Source organism: Euprymna scolopes, chromosome 4 (assembly GCF_053919585.1).
Source record: "Euprymna scolopes isolate OS-2025 chromosome 4, ASM5391958v1, whole genome shotgun sequence".
Classification (NCBI taxonomy): domain Eukaryota; kingdom Metazoa; phylum Mollusca; class Cephalopoda; order Sepiida; family Sepiolidae; genus Euprymna; species Euprymna scolopes.
The window spans coordinates 62,563,691-62,578,921 of NC_136485.1; the positions used below are offsets into that span (position 1 = coordinate 62,563,691).

Sequence of the window (15,231 nt, forward strand, 5' to 3'; positions counted from 1 at the left end):
CCTTTCTTTTTCAGAATATATATTAGACCACACTACACAACCATTCAAGATTCATCAGCTGTTAATCTATGGACATAAAAACCGACTGACGAGGGTGTCTATTATCTAGACTAGATATAACTTCTGTTGAATCTAAAGTGGCTCATAATCTCAGTATGGAATTTTTCGAATCTTTAAGAGGCAATTACTTTTCCAGATAGAGAAACCAAATTCTAGGCGGTCAAACTCAGAGGCCGATATTATTCCTGTCACATTTGTAACACGCATTGTATCATATCTTTGCTGAACATAGCATGCATCGCAATGCATGTGCACATACATAGTGGTAATCCAATAATTTTATAACCTGGCACATTTTCTAAATGTACTTTTTATCTAAAATTTTAATTTTCTAAAGTTCAGTCTGTGACTATAAAACCAGGAATGAAATTAGTTTTGATCTTTAGTTTACAGATGTATCAAATTGCTGACATATATGCAGAATAAAAAATGGTGCTTTTCTTTTTTTTTCTATATTTTTAGCCAAGTCTGTGATCAACTTCAATTACTTATTCATGTATAACTTGTTCCAGTTTGTCGGCTTTTCTTACGTCTGCGGTAGTATGCAGTATCATTACTATAAGTATGGCGAAGGTAAGCAGCATTCTGTTATACTGATAGAATTTTTTTTTTTAATATTTATAAATTTCTGAAAGACATCTTTCATTTACTCTCATCTTTTTTTTTTCTATTCATTTAACATCGCTTTTCCTTAATTCATAAATAAATTCAATAAAAAAACAACAAATAGTATACTGTCATTAGTTTTGAAAGTGCTATAATTATTATGTCCACAAACATAACTAATTCGCGGGGGGTGGGGGATAATCTTTCATCATTTATTTTAGCAGTAGAAATTAGAAGTACAGATTTAAATTGCATTTGAAAATTCCTGATTTTTTTATTTTTTTTTATTTTTTACCAGATTCCAAATTAAATGTTTTTGAAAGTGTTGGCAGTCAATTGCTGTGTATACAGTTGATTGCATTTCTTGAAATCTTTCATGCAATATTTGGAATTGTAAAGACAAAAGTTATTCCAACTGCAGTCCAGGTAAGAAATCTGTTTCATTTCTTTCTTTTCCTTTCTTTCTTTTCCTTTTTTCTTTCTTTCTTTTCCTTTTTTCTTTCTTTTCCTTTCTTCTTTCTTTCTTTTCCTTTTTTCTTTCTTTTTAAATGTTTTCTTTTAACGTTTTTTTAATTTTTTCTATATTTTTCTTTCTATTTTGTTCTATTTTCTTTTTTTTTCTTTCTTTTGTCTTTTATTTATTTTATGTAAATGAAACAAAATCCACTGCTGTTTAATCTATCAATTTGTTCATCCCACGACGGATAAATTCTGACCCTTTAATAAGTGTAAAACACTTGTGCTCTAACATAAAAAAAAAAAAAAGGGTCTCGGCATAAATATGATTTTCTTAATGCTGAAATGATTAATAATTAAAATGATTCTTTATTCGATGTCTCCTATTAAATGGAATTTCTACAAGATATGATGGTAGGCGTTAGACAATATTGTTGACTATCCTGCGACACTCTTCCATTGTTATGCCACAAATCTGCTGTTTTGAATTCTCCAATTGTTTTGGCAATTGTTCTGGTACACATGATCTTTCAAAACGGGGGGGGGGGAACAAGATAGAAATCTTATTGGTTTGGTGATCATTCTGGAACACTGCCTATCAGTTTACCTGCAAAACATTACTGAAACATATCTACTTGGAGGTTAATAACTCTGTAAAGCCATATGTGACATCCCCTATCTCCCTCTCCGATGATCATTAACGACCTCAACATCCATGCTATGGTTCTGCCTTTCGTCTTGTACTGGTTGTGTTGTCCGCGCTGTTATACAATTTGTCACTGTGCAGAGGGAGACCACTCTTTTTTACTAAGAGATTTGTTCATTTTTTTTTTTTCATCTCGTAATTTAGGACCCAATATTTTTTTTTTTTTTAATCAAAACATTAAAAAAAAAAATTTAAAAAAAAAAAAAAAGCTGCGACAATTTTTCTTTTAATGCAACAAAGCTGATAACATTAATAATACATGTTTCAAGGTCAAACATCACGCGACTTAAGGTTCTTGCACCTGTTAATTTCATTTTATAAACATTAAATAAAGAGGTTTTTCATTCCTCTTCTCTCGTGACCAAGATGGCTAGGTCCCAGGGTTTTTTTCCATTTCGTTTCCATCTCCACGTCAAAGGTTTGGGGTTCAAACCTACTTTCCTACTAAAACTTTTTTTTTCTTTTACACCTCCAAACACCTGGCCAACATTTTTTTAAAACAGGGTTGTTTTGATCACACACACACACACACACACACACACACACACACACACACACACACCACCAACATACACACCTACAAACACCCGGGCCACGCCGGGTATCCCTCTGCTAAAAATAGTAACATTTATAATATAAATCTCATCTGTCTGTTTAAATGTATGTATGTTGGTATGTCTGCTTAAAACTTTCAACAGAGGCTACGGATCTTCACAAGAAAGGTATCGTTTTGAAACTCAACCCTTCGGATGACAAATATTAAAAATTGGCTAAAAACATTAATTCCTTCACCCTCAACTGGGCACTTTTCTACAGTGAGGGGACGCTTTTTTCGCCGATATTTTTGAAAGTCATCCCTTCTTTTTGATTCACAAGCCTTAATTTCAACATTTGTCACTTCCAGTTTGGAAGTGGGCGCAACAGCAAGACATCACTTTTTTTTTTTTTTTTTTTTTTTTCACGTTCTTTTCCTCCGTGGTACCAATTCGAGCCTGCCTACTACCACTTTTTTTTTTTTTTTTTTTTTTTTTGTCTCAACAAATACCTTCAAACACCCGGGCTATGCCAGGCACCCAGGCTAGTAATTTTTAAATAGAAGTTTGTAGTTAGTTAGAAACATTGTGCATAGTGTATAATTTTTTGTTGTTGTTTAAGTTGATGCCAATGCAATTTGGTTGAAAGAAAAAAAAAAGCATTGAATACCTGATGATAAATAGATCAAATTAGAATATTGAAGAATTCAAATTTTTTAATCAAGATTATTTGAACTATTTTGATTACTGTTCTCATCTTGGATGTTATTCACACAGTGCTTCAGCAAATGTAACTGCCAACTTTCTTCAAGTGTATCTTGTAGAACTCTGGACTCTTTCTATCAAACTTGAGAATCTGCATTGAATTTTGAACGGAACTCTTTATTTAATCTATGAAGATAGCATGGTCTCATTCCGTCAGCCATAATGGAGTAGAAATCTTAAGTTGACACTTCAACTTCCAGAAGAGTGTCATTTCTGATTAAATTTACTTAATACTTTATCTGTTACACTGCAAATCCTTGCAAAAAACATGATTTTCAATTAAATATTTATTTACCAAGGTATTGTATCTAATTGTGTCGTATCTTGTATAATAGGTTCCTGGTTTAGATGAAGGCACTCACCAAATTAAGTAAATATTTCTTTTGGAAAAAAGATATACATCAAAAATTAAAAACTAAAATATGAGACCATACTATCCTAATTCATTACACTACATTAGAAAATAACAGTTACTGAATTCTTCAATATTGTCAATTACTGTTGTCTCATATCAAATTCAAATGGTGTTATGAACAAAATTGCATTGGCATTGTCTAAAAAATAGGCAAAAATATGTATCCTTATGAAAAAAAAAAAAAAAAAAAATGAGAAAAATGATCAAGTAGAAGTTTAAATAAAAAGTAAAATTCAGTGTTAAAATAAATTGTAGCTTTTTGCTAATTCACCATTGATAAGAGCATAAATCCTGTAAATCAGGGGGAGATGAGTCTGTCTGTCATTTAACCAAGTTATAATGATGGCGGATCGACAAAATATAATTAAACTAATTCTTATTTTGTTTTGATTAAAATATTATTTGATAATTTTTCCTTTTTTTTTTTTTTTTGTAAGGATACTTAGTTTTGCCTGATAGTGCATAAGAATATGAAAGAGTTTTTACTTGGAATGCAATTTTCACCTGTTTCCTATACTACATCAACACTCAAGTTGCATTTGAATATGACTTGCAAGGGACAATTTTATAATATAGATAGGTATGGAAGAAAATAATTGCTTTTTATTGCTTCAAATGTGAATAAAAATTATTAATGTTGTATGATATGAATTATTTAATCATTAACCATTTTTTTCCCCCATCTATTTATTTTTTTTAATCTCTTGCAGGTTCTAGGTCGAAATTTTATTTTACTAATTGTTATGTACGACAGCTACCTCCAACATATTCCTGCTCTTTGGCTATTGATTCTTGTATGGAGTTTTTCAGAAATAATGAGGTAACATCTATGCTTTTATATTTTGCATCTTAAATGGTTTTATACTCGTTTATTGTTATTATTGTTGGGACTTGTACAGAATTACCCCCATGGGGGGGGAAGAAAGTAAATTCTGTATGATATACTTTCCATAACGGAAAGAAAATATTGTATACCAAAAATCATACTAAATTGATTGTTTATAGTCAGCTAACATCTCCCCTAATTTTCCGCATGGCTGCTACTGGAACTGGTGACGAGTCAATAGTTCCTTTGCTGTTTTCTCTCGCATGTATATCTCCCCTTGTGCATGTATTTTTTTTTTTTTTACATTTTTTTTTACATTTTAGTGAAAACAGCTTTTTCCAATTTTTAATTTTTATTAATTAGCATAGGTACCCGGCGTTGCCCGGGTCGACATGAAGTTTCGTTTCGAACACACTTGCTATACACTAAGGATAAAAATAAGGGAACGGGTAAAAACAATGTAAATGTAATCCCCCCCCACCCCACCACCACCACCACCACCAACAACAAAAAAAAGAAGTGCATGATACCCTCTCTACCAGATATTTCAAGAGAAGGGATACAAAGAAAAGAAACTATTCTCCAGATATTGAGTACTTTGTTGCCCGTATGTTGGCAAGAACACCCCCCCTCCCCCAAAAAATAAATAAATAAAAACTTTTTTTTTTTTTTTTTCAATAAAAATAGCGTTGCCAGAGCGACCACAAAAAAATTTTTGAATTAGCGATGTAGGCAGGCTCGAACCTGAAATGAGAATGAAATTAAAAGGTATTTTGCAAACTATTTTACCCACTGGACTACGATGACTTACGATTTTGTGACCTTGAAAAATAGCGTTTATAAATATTAATATGCAAGAAACATTAACTAACATACTGCTATTTAGTAAAATCAATTTTCCTTAATGTAATATGCAAATGAGGTGAACTCTTAATTGTATATTTTGCAAGAATCCTACTATATATATAGAAATAAATGGAAGAGTAAAGTAACGGACCTTTTGTATTAATCAAATTGGGAACAAACAAACAGACAGGAATACGAATTTATATAGATTATTGAAAACACTTTTTCAATTTTTTTTTTTTTTTTAATTATTGAAAATATAAATATAAAATTTCAAATAAAATAAAAACTTTTAATAATAAAAATAAAGGTACAAATAAAGACTAATCGCATGATTTTTATTTGTATAATTTTATTTTTTATTTGTATAATTTTATTTTTTATTTGTATAATTTTATTTTTTATTTGTATAATTTTATTTTTTATTTGTATAATTTTATTTTTTATTGTATATCTTTATTTTTTATTTGTATATTTTTATTTTTTATTTGTATAATTTTTATTTTTTATTGTATATTTTTCAATAATGTCCGTTTTTATATTTTATTTCAATACATTGCCTCAAAATACAAATACTGAATAACAAAAAAATGCGAAGAGACTATTTTGCCTTTTCACCGGTTCCAGTAGCAGCCATACGGAAAATTAGGGAAGATGTTAGCTGACTATAATCAAGCATGATCAAGTAGTTTTATTTTCAAATAAGAAAATGAAATTTCATGGTTAAACTGTGAGCAACAGTTTCGGGATGCAACCTTGAAAATAGTCTCAGGAAAGAATGAAGATAACTCCAAATCAAGATTTTAGAAAGCTGTTCCTAACATGGGGATGGCATGGCATTGAAAAAAATCTAATTCACTTAAAAATGATTTTCTATCTTTCATCTACAGATTTTTCTTGATTTTTGTTTGTTAATAATGGGAGAGGGTTTCTAGACAAGCACCTTATTATTTCTTCTAAGATGAGATATTTTTTTTTGTTTTAGATTTTTATCCTTATCTTAAATTCTAAAATCTATTTTTTATTTTTGTTAATTCTTTATAAATGTCTTCGCATCTATTTTTCCAGATATCTACAAGTCTATTTTCCCCCATTCTTTCTAGATTTCCCTTTTTCCCATGCTTTCTAGATTTCCCTTTTTCCCAGATATCTTAAGTCTATTTTTCATATTCTTTCTAGATGCCATATTTTTCCAGATGTCCTTAAATCTATTTTTTCATTCTTTCCAGATACCCTTATTACATGCTACAAACAATTGACAGAGAAGCTCGACTTATCACATGGCTCCGGTATTCTGCTTGGATAATTCTTTATCCTCTTGGGATATTTCTGGAAGGTTTGTATTATGTTATTCTACAATCTATTTTTATGAAAAGTTTTGCTTGTCATATCATAATGGAGATTTAGTTTCTGCCTGTAATGTTTGGATTATCTCCCTTGCTCTGATCAACTCTCTATAAAAGAGATAATGCAGTATGCCATTGACTTGGTGGAAATTGAGATGGCCACTAAATAAAGTAAAGTCTTCTGACTAAACAAGAACGACTCAGATAAGATACGAACTTGTGCAATGAAATGCCAACAGCTAAATAAAACATTCCTCCAACATAACAGAAACTATGTTACATTCCACAAAGATGTTTTGTTGTCTTTTGTAAAAAAATTTTGGTTCTTCGTTCTTATAGAAAAATTTGGCAGCTCAAAAATTGAGTTTTCATTAAAAAAACAATAACTACTTAAATTTTTTGTCAATTTCGACAATAAGTAATGTTATCTACATAATTGTCATGCCATAATTAGTTAAGTATTCTGGCATTATTACAAAAATCATGTATTCACAAGAAAAAAGGCCAGCCATATTGTTTTGAATGGTGAATGCAAACACAAAAGTTTCTCAGGTTGCCAAACTATAAAAAAATATATTTAAAGCCAAATTTTTCAGCAAAAAGGGCCAAAAATGGCCAAATGGAAAATATTCTGTATAAATGCTATATAAAATAAAAATGGCTATATTAAAGATGTTGACTCCTAAGCATTTGTGTTGTTTCATATGAAATTAAAATCATATGCTTTTTATGTTTTTAGAGGAAATTAAATTAGATAAAAACATTTTCGCTAAGGAATATTAATAATACATTCTTTCGTTTTCATATTTTTTTAAAACGAGTACCCTCACTTAACCCCCCACCCACCCACATATAGGATATTTATTTTTAAACGATTACATGTAGAAAAAAAGAAAAGGATTAGTTTGTTTGTTTTATATATATATATATATATAAAACCAAATTTTTAAAAAGACCAAATACAATTTTTCAAGGCCAAACTCGTAAAATTTGGCTTAAAAAGGGCCAATCTGGCAACTCTGAAGTAACTCATAATTTGGAAATCCATTTTCATTGATAATTAGTTTTCTATCTCATCTTTTTTTGTAATTTTTGGATATGTTACAAATTTCGACATGATGATTAAGTAGATACCATTGGTATTAATTGAAATTCAATATTTTGATTTCTGGATTTCACAATAATAATGAAGAACTGATTTTATTTATTTTTTTTTGTGCTTCTTCATATTAACCCTGATATTTAAAAAAGACAATTGCACAAAAACTTTATTATGTACTTCCCTGTTAGTTTAAAAAAAAAAAAAAAAAAAGGCCATACACCAGAATTTTTACAAAATGATAATTTGTTTTCTTTTATAAATTAATATTTGTTTATTTCTTTACAATATTATTCTATTCTATTTCAGGAACCATAATCTTAGCAGGAATTCCCATGTACGAGATGTCAAAAAGATTTAGTCTGGCCATGCCAAATGTATACAACTTTTCATTTTATTTCCCTTGGTTTTTACAAATGTATTTATTCACAATGGTTCCAGGTTAGTGTTTTGTTTTCTCTGAATAAAATTGACGATTTATATTTATAATACATTTTTTCTTTGTTTCTTTCTCTTTTTCTTTTTCTTTATTGTATTTCTCAACTGTTTTTTCTTTTTTCCTTTTTTTCTATATTTTTTTTATCCGTTGTCTTTTTTTTTCTTCTTTCTCGTTATTTTCCTCATTTTCTTTTTATATTTTTATTCTTTCATTTTATTTCTTTAACTTTGTTCTTTTTCAGTTTTATTTTGCGTGTGATGGAGGGCGTTTTTTTTTTCTTGTTTTAAATAAGATATTTTTAAATATTTCTAAACTTTGAAGAAATTGGAGAAGATTTTTTTTATAGAAATCACTCCAGACAAGACATGAAGCCACTTGATGTGTATTTTTAAATAAAGATAACCAGGAAATGTTTTGTACTACATAATTAAATATATGGTTTGATTTTTTTTTTTTTTTTAATATAATAAAATGTCTGATTTTTGGTAAATATATTAAAATATGCACTTTTTATTAATAGCTGCTTACAATTATATAATTCTAAGGAATTAGGTCAGAGAAAATCTAGAAGTTGCATATGCAATTTTTGGTCCAGTTATAATAATCGAGAAAGAAATAGTACAGGAAGCTGTGGGTAAGGTGAAGATGGGTAAGGCTACAGGACTCTCGGGTGTTGCGGAAATGTTGACATATATATATATATATATATATCAGTACACATTTCGAAGTTCAGTCATAATTGGTCCACCGACTTAGTTTTTTTTTGTGTTTATCTTTAAAATCTGTTTTTTCTTTTTTTACTGCTTTTATGGATGGAAATTTGGGATTCAAATTTCATTAGATGTTATCTAGTGTGTAGTCTGTTTAGTTGAACTGTTTATCTCTTTCTTAGTTGGGTGTATTTTGTCTCTTTCTTAGTTGGGTGTATTTTGTCTAATAGTTAAGTTGTGGTTATTCATACTAAATCTAAAAGGTAATGCTATCATGAGTATGTACTTACTATTGAGACAGTCTTTGCAAAAGATGTTAGTGTAATCATAGATAATGGATTGTGGTTATGTATTATGGACTATGAAGTTGGATTCTCACACTAAATATTGAGAAACTGAACATCGCTGTTTATTGCAGGTAGTTTTCATAATGTGTAGTATTGTAGAGGTGTTTTTTATCCTTAACGAGGGAGGGCTTTGCCTGGTCATAAAATATGCTTAAATATGATATTTTAATTTATCCAGATTTCATATATATTATTATATAGTCATGATTTCAAAAGTAAAAAAAAAAAAAAAAAATGGGTGCCATCAGCTAAAGGCAAAACTGTAGCATTCAAAGCTGTTGACGTTACAACTGTACCAACGTGACACGCATATGAACTGATTAAAATTAAAACTAAGATGAATGTACAAAATGTGTAACGATTTTTTCAATTTTGACCCATTAAAAACTACTTTAACCGGCTAAAGACCCATAAAAGAACAGTCCATAAAAACCCAATTTTTGACGCCTTTGCACCGTTCTGCGACTTTTAGTTTCGGAAGAGATAGAGTTTTAAAATATGGAGACGGACAGACAGACATATATCCTTTTATATATTAGATTACAGAGATTCACACATGATAAATTCACAAATTTGAATCCACGAATAGCGGTGCTTCTAAATCCTTATACTTGCTGCATTTTAGTTTCGGAAGAGATAGTTTGAAAATATGGAGACGGACAGACATATAGCTTTTTATATATTAGATTAATAGCTGTTTGTCTTTTAGTATTAATAAGTGGTTATTTAAAGATACATATCGTATTCTGATGTCTAATTGTCGAATTGCAAAATCTCTTATTGTGGATATTTTTATGACGTATAAATATGAAACAAGCATTGAGATGATCAGTCTTGACAAATCAGGTCATAAAAGAAGAGATTGTTCCGAAAGACTGTGACCTTGATACAATTGTGAACTGTTACAAGGGTATAAAGGAGGAGTTCTAGATAGAAGTAGAATGCTTTCAAGTTGATGGATCAGATCCTGAAAGTGGTTGAGAGAATAATCAGACAACAAAGATGACATGCAGTTTTGTTTTTATACGCGATAAAAGTTCCACTAATGTTATATTTATCCTAAGATATGCAAGAGAAGTATCTTGGTAAGAAGAACCTCTATTTTGATTTTGTGGATTTGGAAAAAAACATTTGATAGAATGCCAAGTTATATTGTCTGGTAGGTTTTGTGATTGGCTGGTGAAAATTGTTCAAGGCTCAGAAGGGAAGAGCCCCATGTTTGTACAAATGAGGAGGGAAGGGGGCTTTCTATAGCCATCTGATTCACAGCTGGAGTTTGGTCACTTCTTGTTAGGGATTGGACATGACTGAGGAAGCTTCCCATATACTGAGGACTATAAAAGCTGTTTGGTCAGAACAAAGTAAATTTGAAAAAAAAAAAAAAAAAAATGTTGCTGTTATTTCTATTTGTGTTTCTTATTTTATTTTTTTGTTTCTAATTCATTGTATTTTTCTCTGTTTCAGCTGGATATTTTCAACTTAACTACATGTATAAGCAACGTAAGAAAAAGCTGGCAAATTTTTCTTTTCGACTAAAAAAGGATTAAAAGCAGCAGATTTTTTCTCTAGTGTTCACTCACGGTTGTTTTCATTCTTTTTTTTTTTTTTTTTTTTCCATGTTAGACTTTGCTGAGCACAAATAACCCTAACCCTAACTTGCACAAACGTCAGAACATTTTTCTTTCAATGTGAATATACACTGATTTTTTTATATATTTTTTTAATTGCAATTCATTATTGATGTAATAATGTATATGTATTATTTAATTGCAATTCATTATTGAGATGAGTATTATTTAATTTATTTGATTGCGGACTATTATCCTCATCTTTATTAGTTGTTGTTTCATGACGTTTCAGCCAACTATTCCTCTGGCCTTCGTCAGGTGGTAACTGCGATGGAATAGGAACTCTGAATCTCCTATCTGCATTCTCAGCAATTACCGCCATCCATAGTTGCTGTTGTCTCACCATGCTTTGGCCAAGTAAGCTTCTGGCTGGCTTTGGGTAGGATTGAAACCGCTATCTTCAGACAATTCTCACCTGGCGCAGTGGATAGGGACGTTGAATCTCTATGGTTCCAGGTGAGAATTGTCTGAAGATAGGGTTTCAATCCTACCCAAAGCCAGCCAGAAGCTTACTTGGCCAAATCATGGTGAGACAACAACTATGGATGGCGGTAATTGCTGAGAATGCAGATAGGAGATTCGGAGTTCCTATCCCGTCGCGGTTACCACCTGATGAAGGCCAGAGGAATAGTTGGTCGAAACGTCGTGAAACAACAACTAATAAAGATGAGGATAACAGTCCGCAATCAAATAAATTAATACACTGATTTCTTTTGTCTTTGTATTGGCGTTTAAAAAAACATGCAAGATTTCTTGTCAAATCACTATCATTCTTACACATTCGATAGTTGTAGACGGACATTTATTAGAGTGAAAACTCCTGCTGGAATTTATTTTTGCTAAAAAAAATTTATCATGTATTTTTAATTTTACAAATTTATTAAGCGCATATGCTCGTATGAAACTAGCTGAAGTCTTGTTCTTCTGCCTTAAATAATTTTTTATTTTTTTTGTTAATTCTTGTTGCAAAAAAAAAAATATTATGATCTCAAGGTGTTTAGTCTACATTTTATGCATATTTAACATTTTGTTGTATTAATCGATAATTATAAAAATTGGTTGTGGAAGAATAATATTATGACGGGGTTTGAATAACAATTGATCCTTTTGTTCTACAGGATCGAGCACTACACCATCATAAGATGAAAAATGCTGAGGAATTTTTTTTTTTTTTTCTTCGGCACCAAAATCAACAGTCTATGCCATTTCTGAAATGACCTTTTCCCTGTTGATTGTGGTAGTCCTATGCAGTTTTAGGAGATCTACGCTTTGAGAAGGGATTAGTTTATTGTTAATTGCCTGAAGCGCCCCTGCTGGGGAATGCCGACAGAGCTGCCCAAGCATTTTTTTTTTTTTTTTTTGCAGGCCAGAATGCTCCTCCTCAGCATCACTGGCTCTTTAATCCTACTTTCTGACCCTTGTATCATATCTTCTCACCATAGGAGAGAGATAAATCCATCATCAGGAGAAATCGCTTCATTCTTAAACGTTTTTTTTTTGTTTTTTTTAATGGTAAGATCCCCTCTGTCAAGTGTTTATGTACCACTGGTGTCATCTGCCTATAAATGCTATCAAGCTAAATTCATTTTATGGCTTACTTTCTTCAGTAGTAGATTGTCCTCTGCTGTGGGTTGCGTCTTGGGGGTAACTGCTACGTTTTTTGCTCCATTGAACTGCAATGTTGAAAAAAGAACTAAAATAAAATAATTTTTTAAAAATTTGTCAAGCATCTTTGCACTTTGCTAGGATCCTGTCACACAAGTCAAACATCTTTCCACTTTGTTGCCAATTTTTCTGGATGGTCATAGAAAGGATTTGATTTATAATTATTTTGTAATTTATCTAATTCAGAAAAATGTAAAATCTTCCATATTGGAACAAAAAATATGAAATGTGAAAAAAAAATATATACAATGTGAACAAAATATAAAATGTGAACAAAAAATATGAAATATGAATGCAAATTAAACAAGAGGAGAATTAAATAAAAATAAGTAAAGTTCATTTTTATGAGGAGTGTACTTTTGGCATCCTTGTAATACTGACTTTCTTCCATCTTTTAGTTCTCACGTTCCAACAAAGGAGAAAGAATTGTTTTCTAGGTCAGCTGTTGTTACTTTTGAATGAATGGTATTATGAATTGTAGCATTAGTAAAAAAAATGTTTAATTTTTAAAATTATATCATATTTTGTCTATTTCAAAAGGAAATAAAAATGATTAGTCGATAGTTACGTTATTTAGTTCTTGTTCAGAATTCTTCCAACATCAAGAAGCAAAAATAAAAATATCTGTATGATGTATGTATCATGTGTGATGAAACAAAAATATCATATTCCGAAAATCACATAAATTGATCAAGTAGTTTTATTTTTAAATAAAATCAAATTTTATGAGTTTCCAAGGAGTGTCTATTGTGCCCGCCATTTTGAAAAACATGTCAAGAAACAAGGGGTGATAACTCAACAATAATTCATACTTACTAGATTTATGTTGTAATGACCAAGAAATCCCCATTAATCGCTTGAAAACTATTTTTTTTATATAGAAATGAAACTGATTTTTGGAATATATTTTCGTTTCATTACGAGTATGTACATCATACAGCTTTTCTTTAGTTTTTTTTTTTTTGTTGTTGTTTTTTTGTTGTTGTTTTTTTTTTGTTGTTTTTTTAATATGGGGGAATTCTGAACAAGAACCAAATAATGTAGCTATCGATCAATCATATTTTTTTTTTTTTTTGCTTTTGAGATAGACAAAGTATAGTTATAGGATTTTAAAGATTAAACTTTTTTTTTTTTTTTTTACTAATAATGTAAAAGGTTGAAAGTTAAAAACCAATTGAGAATAAAGTTTAATAAAATTAATAGGCTGATAGTTGATTGATACCACTCATTCTAAACAACAGCTGAACTAGAAAACATACGTACATCGCACAGATTTTTCTTTATTTTTTTATTTTTTATTTTTTTTTGGCACTTGTACAGTTTAATCAAGACATTAAAAAATGGAAATATCGAAAAAAAAAACTTTAGATTGTACGTATCCATTATGGAATGAAGTTCCTTGAAAAAAAAGTTTGACTTAATTTCATCAAGTAATTTTTGTTTTACAGCGAAATTTGTCATGATACCGAGCAAAATGTTCGATTTTTAGGAAGAAAAGTTATCATTAAAGATGGAGAGGGAGTGTTGGCGCTTTAACTAGAGTTATCTCCATGTGGCGTGTTCTAAACTCCAAACAAAAATTTTAAAAATTCCAAGAATACTGCCTTCAACGCGCTCTCATAAAAACGTTTTTCCGCTGTAAAAATAAACTACTCGATCAAATTAAGTGAAATTTTTTTCAGAGATCTTCAGTTCAAAATGGATATGTACAATATAACCTTTTTTCGATATTTTCATTTTTTTAATGTCTTGATTAAACTGCAGAAGTACCTTTTTTTTAAATATAGGGTGAATTCTTGATAAAAACCTGTTATTTCAGTGGAATCAAATGTTAATGTTAGAATATTTTAGAGTTTAATAAGACTGTAATATAGTATTCAGTCCTGGGTATCAATAGCAACACATAAGAATTAGTATAATTATTTTCATATTTCATCGTCATATCTCATACTTAAAATGAAATACTTCTAATTTTTCCTGTATGTTGTCGTTTTGCTTGTATGATACTAAAATTGGAAAACGAACACAGAAAAGAGGCAAAAATAATAAAAAGAATTATAGGATCTAAATTATAGGGACAGGTTGGAATCTTTAGGTTCAACTACTTTTATTAAGCATTTGAATTGGAATATAATATTAAAATTGGAAGGTGTACAAAAATGTGACTTAGAAGATTAAAGAATCTTAATTACAAAGATATATTGGAATGCATAGGTATAGTTACTTTGCTATAGAGATTAGGACCTTCAAAATAATTAATATTTTTTTTTTTTTTTTTTTTAATGTAAAATACTTTTTAAATATCTCTTCTGGCATTGCTAATTTATTACTAAAAAGGTTGAGAGTTTTTTTTTTTGTTTTTTTTCTAATAAAATAATAAACGTTTAGAATGAATTGCTTAATTAGGTTAAAACAAATAATTTGTTTTAGGATAAATTGAATGAATAATGATGGCAATAAATTTATAGGGATGTTTTGTAGGATCTGGCTGATGAAGTATTTAAGCTTTATTTGTATATTCGTATTATATATTCTGTGAAATGTCTTTTCAAATTGTTATGTCCAAAAAGACCTCACCCGTCTGGCTGAAACTACTGTCAATAATTTTCCCCACTCTTTATCTGTGCCTAAATCCAAACGTAGATTCCATGAGCAGAGCTTCTTTCTCAGAAGTGCACGATTGTGGAACTCTCTTCCGTTCGGCTGTTTCCCACCTGACTACAACTTGGATGTCTTCAAATCCAACATAAACAAACTCCTGACAAACCGCCCCCTTAAGTAAAA

At 30.0% G+C, this 15,231-nt stretch overlaps 1 protein-coding gene across 1 annotated transcript in view; it reads left to right on the plus strand.

The window, feature by feature from the left end:
• The window catches only part of LOC145267849 (very-long-chain (3R)-3-hydroxyacyl-CoA dehydratase-like), a 31,236-nt gene extending 20,503 nt beyond the window's left edge, over window positions 1-10,733 (plus strand). The window contains exons 5-10 of the mRNA XM_080123330.1: window positions 523-633; window positions 965-1,092; window positions 4,252-4,361; window positions 6,443-6,549; window positions 7,968-8,099; window positions 10,619-10,733. Coding sequence (XP_079979456.1) covers window positions 523-633; window positions 965-1,092; window positions 4,252-4,361; window positions 6,443-6,549; window positions 7,968-8,099; window positions 10,619-10,701 — 671 coding nt within the window. The 3' untranslated portion in view covers window positions 10,702-10,733. The remainder of the gene's footprint in view (window positions 1-522; window positions 634-964; window positions 1,093-4,251; window positions 4,362-6,442; window positions 6,550-7,967; window positions 8,100-10,618) is intronic.
• Window positions 10,734-15,231: the final 4,498 nt, after the last annotated feature.